At 40.5% G+C, this 17,303-nt stretch overlaps 1 protein-coding gene across 1 annotated transcript; it reads left to right on the top strand.

Moving 5' to 3' along the window:
* The first annotated feature begins 2,296 nt into the window (after nt 1-2,296).
* Nucleotides 2,297-16,632, top strand: CZH5orf34 (chromosome Z C5orf34 homolog). The gene is made up of 12 exons (XM_054054946.1): nt 2,297-2,471; nt 4,216-4,305; nt 7,710-8,356; nt 8,958-9,053; nt 10,272-10,395; nt 11,200-11,291; nt 11,510-11,579; nt 11,884-12,054; nt 13,028-13,116; nt 13,835-13,927; nt 14,711-14,751; nt 16,362-16,632. Exons 1-12 carry the CDS (start codon nt 2,331-2,333, stop codon nt 16,553-16,555), a joined length of 1,848 nt encoding a protein of 615 aa, XP_053910921.1. The 5' UTR covers nt 2,297-2,330; the 3' UTR covers nt 16,556-16,632.
* Nucleotides 16,633-17,303: the final 671 nt, after the last annotated feature.

Here is a 17,303-nt window from a genome sequence, read left to right as displayed (position 1 = left end):
ATTAAAGTTACTTACTGCTTTAAAGAGGAATTGAGAATAAATTGTCACTTCACTGTAAACTGCATATCCACTCTAAACAGCTTTGATTAAACTGTAAATATAGGAATGTGTTGGTGTGGGCCTGTGTGTCTATATTCCCAAAAGGCAACCAGGCATAATTTTTGAATTGGCCTTTGGGAAATTAATCTATTCAGCTAAGGCTTGTGTGATGCAGTTCTAGGTAGAAGTATAACCTGTTAGATTAGCTAGTTAGAAGTATAGAGATAGATATATATATTAGATAATTATAAGTATATCCGGTTAGATTTCCCTGCCCCATGAATGCATGAATGCAAAGCAGCAGTCACAAAAGCATAATTTATCTGTAGTCTCTCTTTGGGGTACGTTGCAGATCTGCAATCTGCTTTCATGGTTCTGTCCTTTCAGCCTCCTCCTCGTTTTCCAGAGGTGCTGATGTGAAGAGACAGGGAACAAACATTCTTTCATGCCGCCGCTGGCATGCTTCTCCCAAGTAACAAGATATAGGGCAACAAATGGCCACAGGTTGTGCCAGGGGAGATTTAGGTTGGATACTAACAAATATTACATTACTGAAATGATTGTCAAGCACTGGAACAGGCTGTCCAGGGAAGCGGTTGAGTCACTGTCCCTGGAGGTAACAGACAGGTAGATGTGGTGCTTAGGGACATGGTTGAGACCTCATGAGACCTCACTTGGAGACTTCTGTTTAGTTCTGGACATGGATCTGCTAAAGTGAGTCTAGAGGAGGCCATGAAGATTATCAGAGGGCTGGAACACCTTCCCTGTGAGGACAGGCTGAGAGAGTTGGACTTGTTTAGCCTACTGAAAGACCTTAGAGCAGGCTTTCAGTACTTGAAAAGGGCCTGCAGGAAAGCTGGGGAGGGGCTTTTTATGATGAAGTGCAGAGACAGGAGAAGGGGGAACGGTTTTAAGATGAAATAGAAGAGATTTAGATTAGATATTCAAAAGAAATTCTTTACTGTGAGGCTGTTGAGGCACTAGAACAGGTTGTCCAGAGAAGTCATGGATGCCACATTCCTGGAGGTGTGCAAGGCGAGGTTGGATGAGGCTTTGAGCAACCTGATCCAGCGGAAGGTGTCACAACTCGTGGCAGGGGAGTTAGAACTGGATGGTCTTTAAGGTCTCTTCCAACCCAAACCATTCTATGGTTTTACGATCCTATGGTTTAGTGGTGAACTGGGCAGTATTAGGTTAACCGTCAGAGTCAATGACCTTAGAGCTCTTTTCCAACCTAAACAATTCCTTGATTCTGGGAGACAGGAGAGCATGCTGGTGCTGCAGCAGCCACTCTTGAGGCACCCATGCTCTCTGCCAGTTACCTGCTGAGTGAGGTATATCAGCACAGCTGCAGGTAAATAGTGTTGGAGGGGTTGTTGGTTTTTTGGGTTTTTTTTTGGGGGGTGTGGTTTTTTTTTTAGTTTTTCCTGTAAGCCTTTGTACTGCTAATTTTCCTGCAGCAGAAAAAGAGGCTGAGAGAGGTGGAGTTGTCTAGCCTGGCGAAGGCTCTGGGGAGACCTTAGAGCAGCCTTTAGGTATCTGAATGGCGCTACAGGAAAGCTGGGGAGGGACACGTTTACAATGCTATGTAGGGATAGGATGATGGGGAATGGCTATAAATTGGAGGGGAGAAAGATTTCAGCAAGTTGAGGAAGGTGATTCTCACCCTCTCTTCTTCTCTTGTGAGACCTCATCTGTAGTACTGTCGTCATTCTGGAATCCTCAGCATAGGAAGACGATGGAGCTCTTGGAAGGGGTCCAGAGGAGGCTACAAGGATTATCAGAGGGCTGAAGCACCTCCCATATAAAGACAGGCTGCGAGAGTTGGGGTTGTTCAGCCTGGAAAAAGAGAAGGCACCTTGGAGACCTTATAACGACCTTCCAGTACCTGAAGGGGCTACAGAAAAGCTGGAAAGGGACTGTTCACAAAGGCTTGTGGGGACAGGACGAGGGAGAATGTGAGTAAACTGGAGAGGGGCAGATTTAGACTGGACATAAAGAATAATTTCTTCCCCATGAGGGTGGTGAGGCACTGACCCAGGTTGCCCAGGGAAGCTGTGGCTGCCCCATCCCTGGAGGTGTTCCAGGCCAGGTTGGATGGGCCTTGGGCAGCCTGAGCCGGTGGGATGTCCCTGCCCACGGCAGCGGGGTGGAACTGGATGACCTTCAAGCTCCTTTCAACCCAAACTATTCTACGACTCTACGAAAACAATTCCCCTCTGGTTCCCAGCAGCCCCAGCCACGGCCCGGGGCGGAGCGGAGCGGCGGCGTTGGAGGGCCCCGCCCCGGCGATGGCGGCGTTGCTCGGGGACGGCGCGGTGTGGCTGCCCGGGCAGGGCGCGGTGTCGCTGCTGTCCCCGTGCGGTGCCGAGTATCTGCCGCGCGCCCAGCGCCGCCCCCGTCGCGTGCCCTTCGCGCCCCTCGAGCACCGGGTGTGTGCGGGGGAAGTCGGGGGGGTGAGGGCGGGGGGGGGGCGGTGCGACAAGGCCGAGGGCACCATGCTGCTCCTGGGGCACAACAGCCCCGTGCAGCGCTACGGGCTCGGGGGAGGGCGGCTGGAGAGCTGCACGGAGGGGAAGGACCTGGGGGGGTTGGTTGAGAAGGACTAAACACGAGCCAGCAGTATGCCCAGGGGGCCAAGAAGGCCAATGGCATCTCGGCTTGGATCAGAAACAGCGTGACCAGCAGGTCCAGGGAGGGGATTCTCCCTCTGTACTCGGCACTGGTGAGACCACACCTCGAATGCTCTGTTCAGTTCTGGGCCCCTCACCACAAGAAGGATGTTGAGGCTCTGGAGCGTGTCCAGAGAAGAGCAACAAAGCTGGTGAGGGGCTGGAGAACAAGTCTGACGAGGAGCGGCTGAGAGAGCTGGGGGTGTTTAGCCTGGAGAAGAGGAGGCTGAGGGGAGACCTTATTGCTCTCTACAACTACCTGAAAGGAGGTTGTGGAGAGGAGGGAGCTGGGCTCTTCTCCCAAGTGACAGGGGACAGGACAAGGGGGAATGGCCTCAAGCTCCACCAGGGGAGGTTCAGGCTGGATATCAGGAAAAATTTCGTCACAGAAAGGGTTCCCAAGCACTGGAACAGCTGCCCAAGGAGGTGGTTGAGTCACTGTCCCTGGAGGTGTTTAAAAGGCAGGTAGATGAGGTGCTTGGGGACATGATTTAGTAGTAAGTAGGTACAGTTGGAGTTGATGATCTTCTAAGGTCTATTCCAACCTAATGATTCTACAAATCTAAGTGACTGTGTGGGCAGCTGTGATGGTAAGTGCCCCTCACCACATCTCTGCCCCGGGAGAGCCCTGTGCCCTGCTGCAGGCACAGAGTGATTCTTTGTACCACTAAGTGGAGGGGATTTCGTAGGTCCAAAGAAGATGATGATACAAAAAGTAGTTACTATCATAAAAATTGGAATATTTTTATTTAAGCTTAAGTAAAGTTCATCCAAGTAATCATTGAAAGTTAGACAGAATGTCCCTCTGACAGCATGGTTTTTTATATAGCTTGGTTTTTTTCAAATAATGTTTTCCAGACACATAGTGCTATATTCTTAGTTCTTTTGGAAATTATAATGTCTTGTGTTAAGTATGGTCTGTGCTGAACAGATGTCTCTTCTGCAATCACCTCTGTTTGCAGTGTTTCTGTATTTCAGGTGTGAGGTCAGACAGAGCTTGCTCCAAAGCTCTAAATTAGCAAGCGATTTGACTGTTCTGAAGTTTATAATAACATTGAACATTAGTCCTTGGAATAACATTAGTCCTTGGAAAGTACTAGAATATGCATTAAAAGGCAAGATCAAGTAGAGAGCTGGAGCCAGCTCCAAGTTAGCAAGCATTCTGACTGTTGCTAAATTTCATAACATTAAAATTAGACCTTGGAAAGTAATAGAATATGCATAAGATTTCAGGAAAGATTTATACATATGCCTCTAAGTGGGAAATATACTCTGTAGCCTGCCCTTGTCTCGCTGCACATGATTGATGAAGATCAACCTCTCGCATGTTGCCCAGGCCTAATGAAGGATACTTGCTTTCTAAAACTCCAAAACGAGTCTTAGAGAGTTTATTTGCTAGCATTTTCAGTATCAGTGACAGTTTAACATGTTATCACTGCACAGAAATACTCGTGGTGTAATGAGGTTGTGATGTTTTGGTTTGGTTTTCTTTGCACTTCACTAGGAACAGCTTCTGCAAGCTCTGGATTTCCGGAACACATTTGCATCTCGCCCATATTTACCTTCACACGTTATCCCTCCAGAAAGAAAAAAGGTGAGAGCTAACACGTGCGGTGCTTCTGTAAAATAAACTTTCTTACTCCCTGACAAAATGGAGTTGCACAGCGGTACATGGGTGTGCATGAGTGCAGGCCTGGAAGGTGCAAAGAGCATGTCCTGGCAGATGCATCCGTCCATTTGATTAGCATACTGCCATTCCAAATTACAGTTGTAGCTGTTACTTAGTCCTCTATGCATATGCTTTGTAGCCAAACACCAAAGAGTTTGTTTACACTTCATAAGCCTAAAACCTAGGATTTTGTACCTATGATAGAACGAGCTGGTTTCTGTATTGTCGCTTTTCTGCACTTCAGACCTTTAAGGGAAGGCTTGGTGAAGCAGAACGATGTTTTCCAAGAGGCTGTCAGGTTCAGAATCCCATTGTTTCCACATTGAAGTACCTGCGTGGATCTGTTAGAGGGCTCTGCAAAAGGACTGTGGAAGAGTGTCACTCCAGGTCAAGCTGAAGGTCGATGCAGAGATCCCAGTTACTGTTTCTAGAGCATTAGTCCTCATCAGCATTCCTCCGATGTTCCCACTGAATGCATGCCAGCATGTGGGCACTGTGGTGGGAGTCCTAAGGTGACTGATAAATCAGGCAAGTTTTATTTTTTAAAACTTTTAGACTGACATCTCATCAGTAAGGCACATGGCGCTAGTGTTCAGTTGCTGTCCATCAGTATCACTACACACTTACCCGGAGTCAGGCCATAGCAGTCACACTGTCCATCCACTGCAAGTTACAGTGGCACAGAGCTGATACTCTGTTGTTAGTCAGCACTAGTGGATGACTGTACATTCTCTTCCAGGCCAGGATCATGTCTTGGGAGATGGCTAGGTTTCCACACAGTTTCTAACTTAACTGCTTCCACTGTGACGACCTCCTTCACAGTGTTGAGGGATAACTTTCCCAGTCCACCGCAAATGCCTTATTGTGTTGCTTGCCTTTTCTTTTTGTTATCCTGGTGTCACGTCCCCCTCCCATACTTATCCCTGCTTTATCCTTTGTAGCTCTCCAGATGGTATTCTTCAGTATTTTACTATCAGTTTACTGTTCTGCAGCCTCTGTTTTCTTCCACTGCTTTTGTTTTCAAGGCATTTGTTATTTCCTACACTTAAGCAGCCCATTATGAGACGATAACAGTTATCAGGCTCCAGTTTGCTGGGCATGTTCTCATAACAGATTGGTAATGGGCCAGCTCGGGACAACACTTTTGCTGGGCTGCTGGGCACAAAGACATATCTGCAGCTACTCTGCATTGCTTTGCTTGTGCCTGAGTTCCAAACAACCAGCACTGCAATTTGCTTGGGCTCTGCTTTGGCCATATAAACCATCCACGTCCCTATCCAGCTTGATGAGGGGTGCTGTGGTCTGTTCAGAACTGCAAGTAGCACTCAAAATGCATGAATACATTCAGTAGTATGGCTGTATCTTCTACTTGTTCTTGTTCCTTCCCTAGAATTTTCAACCATTTGATAAAGTGCTTAAACTTGCGCCGGACACAGACTATGGTTTAATGGTACTGTCAGTCTTAACACCGAGATCGTATTGCTGGCAGGTGGTACTCAGCTCAGAGCTCATGGTTTTATATGTTAAACTAGAATTGCTTTTCCCATTTGTATCATATTACGTTTATCTACGTTGAATTTTTATCTGCAGCTTTCATTGTCTAGTCACTTGGGGTTTTTTTTAGGGTCCTTTTCCAATTTATTATGGCAAATTTTCATCTCTTGTGGCCAGAATACCTTCAGCAGACTTCCCCATGATCCTAATACCCTAGTGCTGCCATGTTGCATTTTTATTAGACTTAAGGGTTTTCAAATGAAAGGTCAAAGTGTGATCAGGGCTGAAATATACCCAATTTAAGGGCAGTCACGTGAGACAAAGCTGTGTGTGAATATCATGAGGTTCAACAATGTGAAGTTCAGGGTCCTACACCTGGGTCGGGGCAATTTGTGGTTTCAGTACAGGGTGGGAGATGATGTGATTGAGAGCAGCCCTGTGGAGAAGGACTTGGGTGTGTTGATGGATGAGAAGCTCAATATGAGCCGGCAATGCGTGCTTGCAGCCCAGAAGGCCAACCATATCCTGGGCTGCATCAAAATAAAATCTAGTGGCCAGCAGGTTGAGGGAGGTGATTCTGCCCCTCTATTCCTCTCTTGTGAGACCCCACGTGGAGGATTGTGTCCAGTACTCGAATCCTCAACATAAGAAGAATACGGAACTGTTGGAATGGGTTCAGAGGAGGCTACAAAGATGATCAGAGAGCTGGAGCACGTCCCATATGAGGACAGGCTGAGAGAGTTGGAGTTGCTCAGCCTGGAAAAGGCTCTAAGGAGACCTTATAGTGACCTTCCAGTACCTGAAAGGGGCCTGCAAGAAAGCTGAAGAGGGACTTTCACAAAGGCTTGCAGTGATAGGACTAGGAGGAATGGCTTTAATTGGCAAGGGGAAGATTTAGACTAGACATGAGGAGGAAATTCTTCACAGTGAGGGTGGTGAGGTACTGGAACAGGTTGCCCAGGGAAGCTGTGGATGCCTCATCCCTGGAGGTGTTCAGTGCCAGGTTGGATGGCACCTTGAGTAGCCTGGTCTAGTGGAAGGCGTCTGTGCCTGTAGCAAGGGGTCGGACAAGAACATAGTCTGTGAAAATGTTTTTTGTTTGTTTTGAACAAAAGTGCTAATCAAAGGAGCTATTTATACTTGGGTATCGTGGCAGTAACATGAAGCTATGGTTTTGAGACTATGTCAAATGTCTAACATCTTTGTTATATTCTAAATTCTTCTTTAGAAATGTTTTACCCCCACCTAGCAATAGCTGTGTGGTGCTGAAGAATTAAGTAAGATTGCCTACCCACCTGCATAATGTTTTCAATAAATTTTGATTTTAGTAAGAAAACATAAATGCATGCTGCATGCCATTTTAGAGGCTTAATTTAATTCTATAAATAAAGATAAGATTTCAGAGAATGTGTGGTTTTAGCGTATACCATTTTAATGTGGGCTTTCCATGGAGTCTACTGATAACTGATACGATCAAGTTCATTTAGGCATTCTCTTAAGTCTTCTTAAGAAGCAGTTGGAAACAGAAGTATCTACTGTCTGTGGCCAATTGTAGCTGGTCAGTTGTCCATGCACTTTACTAGTTCATGAGTACATGTTAAATTGAAACATCATTGCTAGAGAGAACTCAGTTAGAACAGGAGAAAGTACATATGAAGGTTAGATATTTTGTTTCCTCTTGAGTTCAGTATGCAAATAAATACAGAGTAAAGTTTCTTGCCATACATCACCTTGCAGTAGGACTGAATTAATTTAAATGTGAATCATCCATTGTAATTACAGGGAAGCAGGTCATTTTTATCTTATGGGACATTCCAATAATTTTCTTGTGTTAGATTATTTTCAGTGATATCTTAGAAGTTAAATGGCCTGACCCTGCTACAGCTGATCTAACAAGATGTATAGAGAATGGCATTGTGAAGATCTCATCAATAGATGGTTATGCTCACCTTTACCTGTCAGAATTACAGCAAGAATTTACAGTGGAGTTCTTATGCAAAGTCAGCCAGTCATCTGCAACATCCTTATGCTCCTCTCAAAATAACAGCAACTATCGAACTGGGGATCAGAATGGAAAATCAAATAAAAACTCTGTTACAGAAATGTCATCGAAACAAATGAGAGTAGAAAATAAGAAGAATGAACATGGTTGTGCTGAAGGTCAATACAGAGAACCAACCAAACAGAAGGACCAAAAAGACAGAGATGGAGTCCCTGTGTTCTACACAAATTGTTCTTATGAATACACATGGGTTAGACAGCGTTGGTCTGTTTCCTCCTACCCAGAAGAATGGAAATACCCTTTGTTGTTGGCACAAATATGCTGTAACTTACATGCTGCTAAGGATGTAATGAAGGCATGTGAGAAAGACAACCATACATCTATTGGAACTGATGTTTTAATTGACCTTGAAAAATACAGAACATTTTCTCGTTTACCTACAGCTTTGCCACTCAGCTGCAGAGCCCCACATTTACATAGGTAATTTAAGTTGTTTACTTCATAGTGGTTAACTTATGTTTTACAATTCTGAAATTTGGAACTTGAAACTCTAGCAGAATAACTGAACTGTAGCTATTAAAAAAATAATTAAAAAAACTACTGTATTATCTTTTTTTAGGAACTTCTTGAAAATGAAATCTGTGAAACCAACATTCTGTATCCTGCTGTAATTAATGTATAGGAATTAGTCCAGAGAAAATAAAATTTATTTTCTGATATGCTGTATAGATATCTAACTGAAAAAGAGAACACTGAAGAAAGAAGACAGCTTTTGGGTTGGGTTGGGTTTTTTTCATTTTTAAGAAGATAATACTTCCAAAGTAGCCAGTGGCTTACGTTCTCTGTTACCACCACTGAAAATATAAAAAAAAAAAAAAATTAAAAACTTTGCAGGTTTGAGGAAATTAATTTGGTAACTACTGTAGATAACTGAGGAATCATAGTACTCTGGAAATATGTGGCCTCTTCGCCTTTGAGTAGGTGTGCATGCATCTGTTCTTCTTACAGAAATGACTGCCAGCACCCCCTCACATACACCTATCGTCTGGACTGACTGAAACTTTTATTGTATTTTATACAGGTGGACTTTCTGTGACTTCTTTCAGAATCAAGATACTGAGGTGTACGCATGCCCTCAGCTAATTCAAATTGTATGGTGCCAGGGTGTTTTATATAGGTATGTAGAAGATCACACTTTTCATCTTTGGAAGACTTTCTGTGGTAATTAAGCTTTAAGATGAAAGATTTTACTTTGTCCCTTTCTCACTCTTGGAGAAATTGTACACAAGCTTCATGTAAGAGTCTGTTTCTTTCTGCTGTTTCTTATTTGGACTTCAGATTTTCTAATACAGTATATTTCCAGGTCTCAAAGTGGGTATGTCTGTAACAAACAATCTGAAATCATCTTTAAGGCTTTCAGAGGACTGATCTGATTATCTGATTTCTTAAAGGTTTTTACTGGACAGCTGGAGCTCCCACAGACTTCACTGGCAATTATGGTGCTTGGTTTCTTTGCAAATTACATTGCTCCTTTTTATGCTGAAGATTTCACCCTTTACATTTGTCTTGGTGACATATGATAATTTGCATGTTGCAAGCAGCTAAACTGGATTTTCTTGGCAAGTCACTTTGTCCATATGGATAAAAAAAACAAAGCAACTTTTCAAAATTATCCTTTCAAATCTTCAGATCTGCTATGCAAACTTTGAAAACGCTACAGTTACTATAAGCATCAGAAAGTCATTTGTATAATTGGTCTTTAAAGCTTTAATCTTCCTGCCCAGTGTTCTTAATTTTTCTCAGTGTGATCAAGTCTTCATGTTATCTGAACAAAATGTTTAGCAGCTCTTCAGTACTATACCTCACTTCTTGGGAAGTACAGAGCATAGCCATACTTACTCTTACAAATCCTATTACCAGAGTCCAGGCACGTGACCACAGAGCTGTAGAATTGAGTCATTAAACGGATTTTAGGTTCCAAAATACCGTATGATCATGAGGAAAAGACCATTGATCTTAGTGAAAAACACACTTCCTAGTGACATCGAGACTTTCACTAGGAAAACTGGATTTTTCTCTTCAGAATCACTGTATTTTGTGGTTAGTGGAATGACCAGCTCTCATAAGATGTTTACCCCAAAAAATCTTCCCTTAGCTTCTTTAACTCCCACCTATCATGCACACAGGCAAACAAAGAGCCTGATAATGCTAATATTCTGTGTTAAAAGAAATAATTGGTGTGCTGTGCTATTTGGGAAACAGTAGAAAGCTTTTCATGTGAGAGTTGTATTGAAAATTTGTTTCTGCTTAGTGCTTTCTTCAAGCATACTGACCTGTTTTGCTTGTCCAGTGGCACAGTGTTTTAAATGCTTGTTAAAGATCTTATTTTTTGTAGATTTATCCACGGTAGGAGAAACATCGCAGAAATTTATCCTGGTGATGACTCATTTTTCAAGTCAGAGGGAGCATTATTGGGAAACTATTTCGTACATTATGCAATCCAAAAAGGAACAAGGAAGGTATAAAACTATTTTAAAAGATGGTCCAAATTCCTTCAAGTTAGCATATGTTCTTAGTTTTAACACATTTGGCTATGCAGTCTATAGTGAAGTCCTGACATTGGTAATTACTATAATGACTGAATCAAGCAATCAGTCATAGAAAAAAACTTCTGTGTCTGAATGTATTTTTGTATATGATAGACATAATAAAAAAAAACTTATTAATTGTGATGTTTATTTTACAAGCTCAAGTGTGTACTGCAGTAAGATTCTGCAATAACCATTTCTCACTCATTTACAAGAGAAGAGTAGTATTTAATATATGGACTAGAGTTTAATCTTTAGGTACTTGGAAGTGTTTTCTTTTTTACTATATGGAGACAGAACCTGGAACATGCAGATTCTGTTCTGGTTTTGTAACAGACCAGCTGTTCAGTGCTGGAGAAAAGGTTTTGCCCCTTTATGCCCCCGTTTTCAACTTTCCAAGCAGAATTAAGGGTCAGCTTTGTATCTCTCAAACCTAGCCTTTAAAGTGTAGTCAAACATAGTTACTCAGTAACGAACTGCAGTTTTCTGGCTGGTAAGAGAACTTCTTGGTCTGTACTGAGTGCATGGAAACTAAATGTTCTCCCCACAGAAGGATACAACTCCCTTTTTTTTTTTTTTATTTACTTTCTGATATTTATACATGTTCTGAGATGAATTTGTGATTATAGTTGGTTTCTGAGGAGGTCAGAAATTTCATGTTTTGCAAGCTCCCGGTACTGTTTTTATGCTACATTATCTGTAACTAACTTACCTCCTTTCTGATATTTATTGTAGAGAGAAGAAAAGATGTATTCAGTAAAAAGTCTACCTCCTGACGTACCAGGAAATCTCTACTCTATAGCCTCCATTATTACTCAGGCAACCAAGTAATTTTACTCTGCTTTATCTTTGTTACATTAATTCTTATGTCTTTAAAAGGACAGTAGTTAAAATCGCACGTCATAATTATTACGGCATTAAGTACAAAAATTAAAGGAGTTTATATTAGCACTGAGGGTGTCTATAAACTTACAGAACAAATATCGCAACTGTTTAGAAGACATAATAAGCGTGAAGTGCATAATATTTTGTGTTTTCTCTTCAGGATACTTCAGTACTGCTACAAGACTAAACTATCGTTATCTCATAACTGTTATTTCTGCTGCTGGAAAATGGTATGTAGCTGAAGTTTTACAAGTCTTTCAGTATTATAAGGATGATTATTCAGGCTGTAGGGAACAGAACATAGTCTAAAGAGAAGAATTCTGAGTGTATCCTCAAATATCAGAAGGTATAGATTTGGGAACCAGAAGTATGCACTTTAAAGGTATATTTGAGAAGCAGAAAGCAGTTTCATGATAAAGAGAGCTGGCTATGGTCTAGAAAAACAAGTGAATTGAAAATCTTGGAGAGATACAAACAGCTGTAGTAATGTTAGGAACCCTTCGTCAACTTTTAAATGTATTGGTTTGATGCTAGGTACCTGAGACAGATGGACGAGAAATGTTACCAGTTTTGCTGTACAAAAAGCTTTTTCCCAGCACAGGAAGACTCTTTGTGTACTCGGATCATAAAGTCCATGCTGCTTTTTGGGATGGGATGACCTTGAATATGGTCTGGGAATTCGACTCTTCCTGTAATAAGATCCAGGTAACTCATGAATTTAAAAAATGACTATTCTTAAAACTCTTCACAAAACAGTTTTACTAGGAAACTAATGAGGAAACAAACCACCTATAAAATGCAAATGGAAGTCTTTCCAGCAGTTTGCTGCTGTTGCTCACTTTTGAGCTCAGTAGTCTAAGTTGAAAATCGGAACTATTGGAAGATGCCACTGTTAATGTACTGCCAGTATTTCAACCAGAAATGAGGAGGAAAAATATTTCGGTGTATTACCAGTGCCTAAAGAGGCAAATTAAACTTTCTTCTTTTAAGAAGTCATTCACATTGATTGAAGTAGAGAGTATGTGGGGTTTGTTTCAAGTTATCTGTAATTGAGCAAATAGATACTGAAAAGTTACTCAGAAAAGTAAACTTGTGCGTACAGTAATCCACAGACATTTTTAAATTTACAAAATAGAGAATTAAAAAGATAATGTTGATTTTTGCAAAATGACACTACAGAGTAAATTATGTGGATGTAGGATTTGGGGTTGGCTGCTGAAAATTTTGACTTCTGTGTCTTTGCTTATTACCCTAAGGTGACAAGACACAAAAAAGGTGTTAAAACTGTGGCTATTTCTATTATATACAATATAAATATGATAGTGTGTCAAATTATATAGTATAAACTTTCTGATATGAGCTAGCTGAAATCTGTTTACTCACTCCTGATAGAGGAAGAACTGAAAATTCTGCAGGTTTGGGAGCATTTGTACACACTTTAGAAATAAGTTGTTCTTGAATAGCACAAAATGAGTGTTTGGGCCATGCCAGAGTTTTTGGGTTTTTTTCCTTCTGCATTTGTCTTAGTAGACTATACCAAATTCTATCCTTAGCAAAACACAAACTTTCAACTTTTTAAAGTGGAGTGTGTATAGATGCTTAATTGGCGTATTACACTTGCTTTTTTTTCTTCAGACTGCAGGAGAAAATTAATACTTGCTATTTTTTTACTTGTAAGGTTAATGAAGATATGGGCTGGTGTAAGTTAACTACTCCTGATGGGGTACAGCAGCTAATACAAATAAGTCATCCTGGAATCTATGAAAGGTATAAGTAATTTAAACAATTTAAATATAAAAGAATTCTGTACAAATCCTCTTTTATGAAGAAATGTTTTTTACTGAAAATATACTGGGGATGGGAACCAAACACATAATGATGAAAGCTCCATCTTGCATCTGGCAAAGATTCAGGACGTATATGATACAGGACTGCTGTATGCTGTCATTCTATTTTAATTGTTACAGAAATGTCTTCCGAAAAAAACAAAACAACTAGAGCTGCAACTTGGCACTTACATCACTGGACAGGAAAAAAAAAATCTTTGACCTATATAGAGCAGGTACATAGAACTGGATAGCACCTTATCTAGTTTTGCTTTATTACAGATAGCAATCTGCAGGCAGAGGTCAGTTTCTCTAATCTGCTTGCTCTAATTACAGCCTCATTATGGGAATCATCAGCGACTTACTGCACTGTGTTTTCGCAAGAAGATATTCACAAACAAAAATTAACATTGGGACACCATTCATTACAAATCATACAGCTTTGTTATAGTTCTCTGTAACTGCATAGATTTAAATATGAAGGAGATTGCAGACAAAAAATGCAAATAAAAAAGTGGCAAGGAAACATACAGAAAAAGCTAGATTTTGAATTTTGTTTCCAATTCATATGTATTGCCTAAAGCCTTTTTTGTTTGAAATAAGAATGTATTTCTCATATAAATAACTACTTTTTTTTGTGAATTTTCATGTTCACATAGATACATCAGAACAGCAATAGAATGGTGCAGAAGTTTGAATGAAAGGAAGGAGATTCCTGAGTATACTGCACACTCTGTAACAGAAGAAAATTGGTATTCTTCTTTGTCCTAAATAATCGATTACAAATAATGCTGAAAATAGAAAAAAAAAATACTATGAACTGTGAATTTTATACACCACCTTTCCCAAGTGTCAAAAATGAAAAATGTAAGGCCATTGATTTTAAGTGGTTTCATAATTTTCTTTTAGTGTTTAAAATGTTAAGTAGGTTGAGTTCTAGGGGAAGCGTTTTTTCATTGCACCTCTGCCTGCCATACTTAAAAATCAGGATTATGTTGCCTTTGCCAAGGGAGGATTAATGTTACAGAGATAGTATCTTGCAAGGTGAAAAAGAGAAGTTAGGCTAAGAAAAGCATCTTTTAACAGAACACGAAGCAGTTCAAAATAGTACTTTGAAGTGCTAAATAATACTTTCATATCTTGCTAATACATTTGTCTTTTTTAATAAATGCTACTGACTGTATGTCTACTGATATCACATACAAATGAGTATTAAAAATGTGTTCATTGAAATCAATTGCACTTGTTATTCAAGTTATAGCTGATTCAGTAGCTGATGAAATGAAAATTATATCTATATTTATACATCCGTACAGCAAAGAGATTATTCTTAGAGCAGAGCGCTGACTTTTGGAAACAAAAATTGCCTAGTGAGTGGTATGTAAGACACAAATAAAGTATTTTTTTTTAATTTGGATTTTGCTCACCTAATTTTCAGTATTACTGGAATCTATTAAAAATTAAAATCTGAAATGGAAAATGCATTTGCAGACTTCTATGGTACTAAATCATTTAATCTTTATTTTCTTGGACAGGTCTGCTGACGCTGAACTTGAAAAAATACAGAGATTTAACTGTATCCTTTTGAAAGCTGTAAAGGTTTTCAGAACTTATGTTCTGTTGTTCATCTACATAATCAAATCTGCATTTTATATCATTGGAGGCTCTGTTCTCATCTTCTTTTACTGCCTTACCTACTTCTTTAAATCACCTGTCTAAGCCATTTTTTCATTTTCGTTATCTTGTCCAGCTTCTGCATCACAGCACCAGAAACAAAACCAGTGGCAGACTACACAACTGAAATAAAGAATCACCAAAAAAAGAAGGCCTGTGATGGGTGTTGCATTAGTTTTGCGAACACTCATCTGCTGATCTGTTCTTGAAATAGGGACGATGCAGTTGCCTTTGGTCTTGTTGCAGTTCAGTGCCTGTTTATCGCAGAATGGTCTAGTAAAGCCTTTGTAGACGTATTTCCACACCTGATCAGAAGGAATAGTTTTGTACTCTTTCAAAATCTGATTGCATACTCACTGAACTTTGACAAGATGGTATACTAGTGATATGCGCTTATTGCTTACATAACCTTTAATGAACTCCTCCAGAATTTTCCTTTTTTGCACGCTGTGTATTTGCCTTAGTGACAGACTAAAGAGAAAGAAAAAACAGAATCATAGAATCAAAAAATAGAATCATAGAATCAAAAGTAGAATCACAGAATCATTCTAATTTTGATTCTATGATTCTGTTTTTGATTCTATGATTGAAGTCTAATTTTGATTCTATGATTCTATTTTTGACTCTATGATTTTATTTTTTTCTTTCTATCAACTACCTCAGTATTCTCCCATTGCATTCAACCAGCCCAAAAAAGTGTGCTGTGCATGTGCTTAAAGCCACTCTATAATTGTCTTCAAGCCAGCGTTCAATTTTATTAGCATGAAAAGTGCATGATGTTGACCTGCAGTGTGACCCCCATCTCCGCAGGTGTTCAAGCCCAGGATGGATGAGACTTTGAGCAACCTGATCCAGTGGAAGGTGTCCCTGCCTATGGCAAAGGTTTTAGAACTGAATGATCTTCAAGGTCCCTTCCAACCCAAACCATTCTATGATTTCATGACATCATTTAGTTTCCTTTTAAAGTAACTTTTAGATAAATTGAAGTCTTCATTAAAGACATTTTCTATAAACATTGTTGACATTTTAAGTAATATAATCTATTTTTTTAGCTTTATGTAATTACCCTGATATGAAATCATAGAATCATGGACTAGTTTGGGCTGGAAGGGACCTTAAAGCCCACCCAGTTCCACCCCTCCTGCCATGGGCAGGGACACGTCCCACCAGACAGGCTACCCAAGGCCCCATCCAACCTGGCCTTGAACACCTCCAGGGATGGGGCAGCCACAACCTCCCTGGGCAACCTGTGCCAGTGCCTCACCTTCATGGTGAAGGAATTCTTCCTTATGTCCAGTCTAAATCTGCCCCTCTCCAGTTTACACGCATTCTCCTTTGTCCTATCCCCACAAGCCTTCGTAAACAGTCCCTCCCCAGCTTTGTTGTAGGCCCCTTTCAGGTACTGGAAGGTCACAAGACTCTGCAATGCAGAACAATGAATACAAATATGGAGAATTATTTTTCTCTTCAGGAAAAAGAGTTTGATGTTTCTTCTTAACAAAATAACACTAGTTTTATTGGATAGTAGCAATGTTCTGGAAAGGACATCTGCTGCAAAAAACAACCCATCTGGTATTACCGTCAGAAAAACAGAAAATGGGAGTGAGCTGGAAGAAATTGGTGAAGTGTCCATCTTGGAGGCTTTGGAAAAAACTTCTAAAGCCATTCAGGATATTGAGTCTCTGCTTGCAGCTTCTAGGAAGTGAAGCCTTATAGCCTGTGAAGATGTGTTCTGTAACTTCACGGGAGCTGTTGTGATATCTGAGGAGGCTTTGAGGTGCAAGAGGAATGAAGGCTGAAGGCAGCATGCCAAGTGGCCCTTATTATAACACATAAGACCAGCGGAGTCTGTCAGTTGCCATTATAATACCACAGTTGTATATTGTGGATAATTAAAGAAGAAGGTAAAATAATAAAACACAGCTGTATAAATGCATCCAAGCTGACCTGACAGCGCTACTTTTAAATGTATGAATGTTTGAATGGTTTCATTGTATAGAGGATTGTGTGAACAAGCAGATTGATTAACTGCTTAAGTGGCAAGGGTAGGGACAAGTGGTTTTAACAGTGAAAATGTGCTTTTATTCAGAAGATTGTACCAAGTAGTACAACATTGAATAAAAAGTTTCCTAAACCCTGTCTAGTGAATAAATACTTATTTGAAGTGTCTGCCATTCAGTGGTGCATCAAGTCTCTAGTGATCAGAGTTACAGAATGTCATGAGTTGGAAGGGACTCACAAGGATGGTCCCAAAATTCACACCACGTGCCTGAGGGCGTTGTCCAAATTCTTCTTTAGTATTGTCAAGCTTAGCACTACAACTGCTTCCCTGGGGAGTTCCCTGGGGAGTGTTCCAGTACTCTGCCATCCTCTGAGTGAAGAAACTTTTCCTAATATTCACCCTAAGCCCTCCTGGCACACTGTCCTTCCTTTCCCTGGGTCCTATCATTGATC

This window comes from Cuculus canorus, chromosome Z (genome assembly GCF_017976375.1).
Source record: "Cuculus canorus isolate bCucCan1 chromosome Z, bCucCan1.pri, whole genome shotgun sequence".
Lineage (NCBI taxonomy): Eukaryota > Metazoa > Chordata > Aves > Cuculiformes > Cuculidae > Cuculus > Cuculus canorus.
Note: the sequence above shows the minus strand (reverse complement) of the source record. Positions and strands in the feature narration are given on the sequence as shown.

Bases quoted from the DNA above. Each gene is read 5' to 3' on its own strand.
- CZH5orf34 (XM_054054946.1), top strand. From the start codon at position 2,331: ATGGCGGCGTTGCTCGGGGACGGCGCGGTGTGGCTGCCCGGGCAGGGC. The intron at 11,292-11,509 runs GTAATTTTACTC...TTTTCTCTTCAG, and splicing joins ATTATTACTCAGGCAACCAA to GATACTTCAGTACTGCTACA. The intron at 11,580-11,883 runs GTATGTAGCTGA...GTTTGATGCTAG, and splicing joins ATTTCTGCTGCTGGAAAATG to GTACCTGAGACAGATGGACG.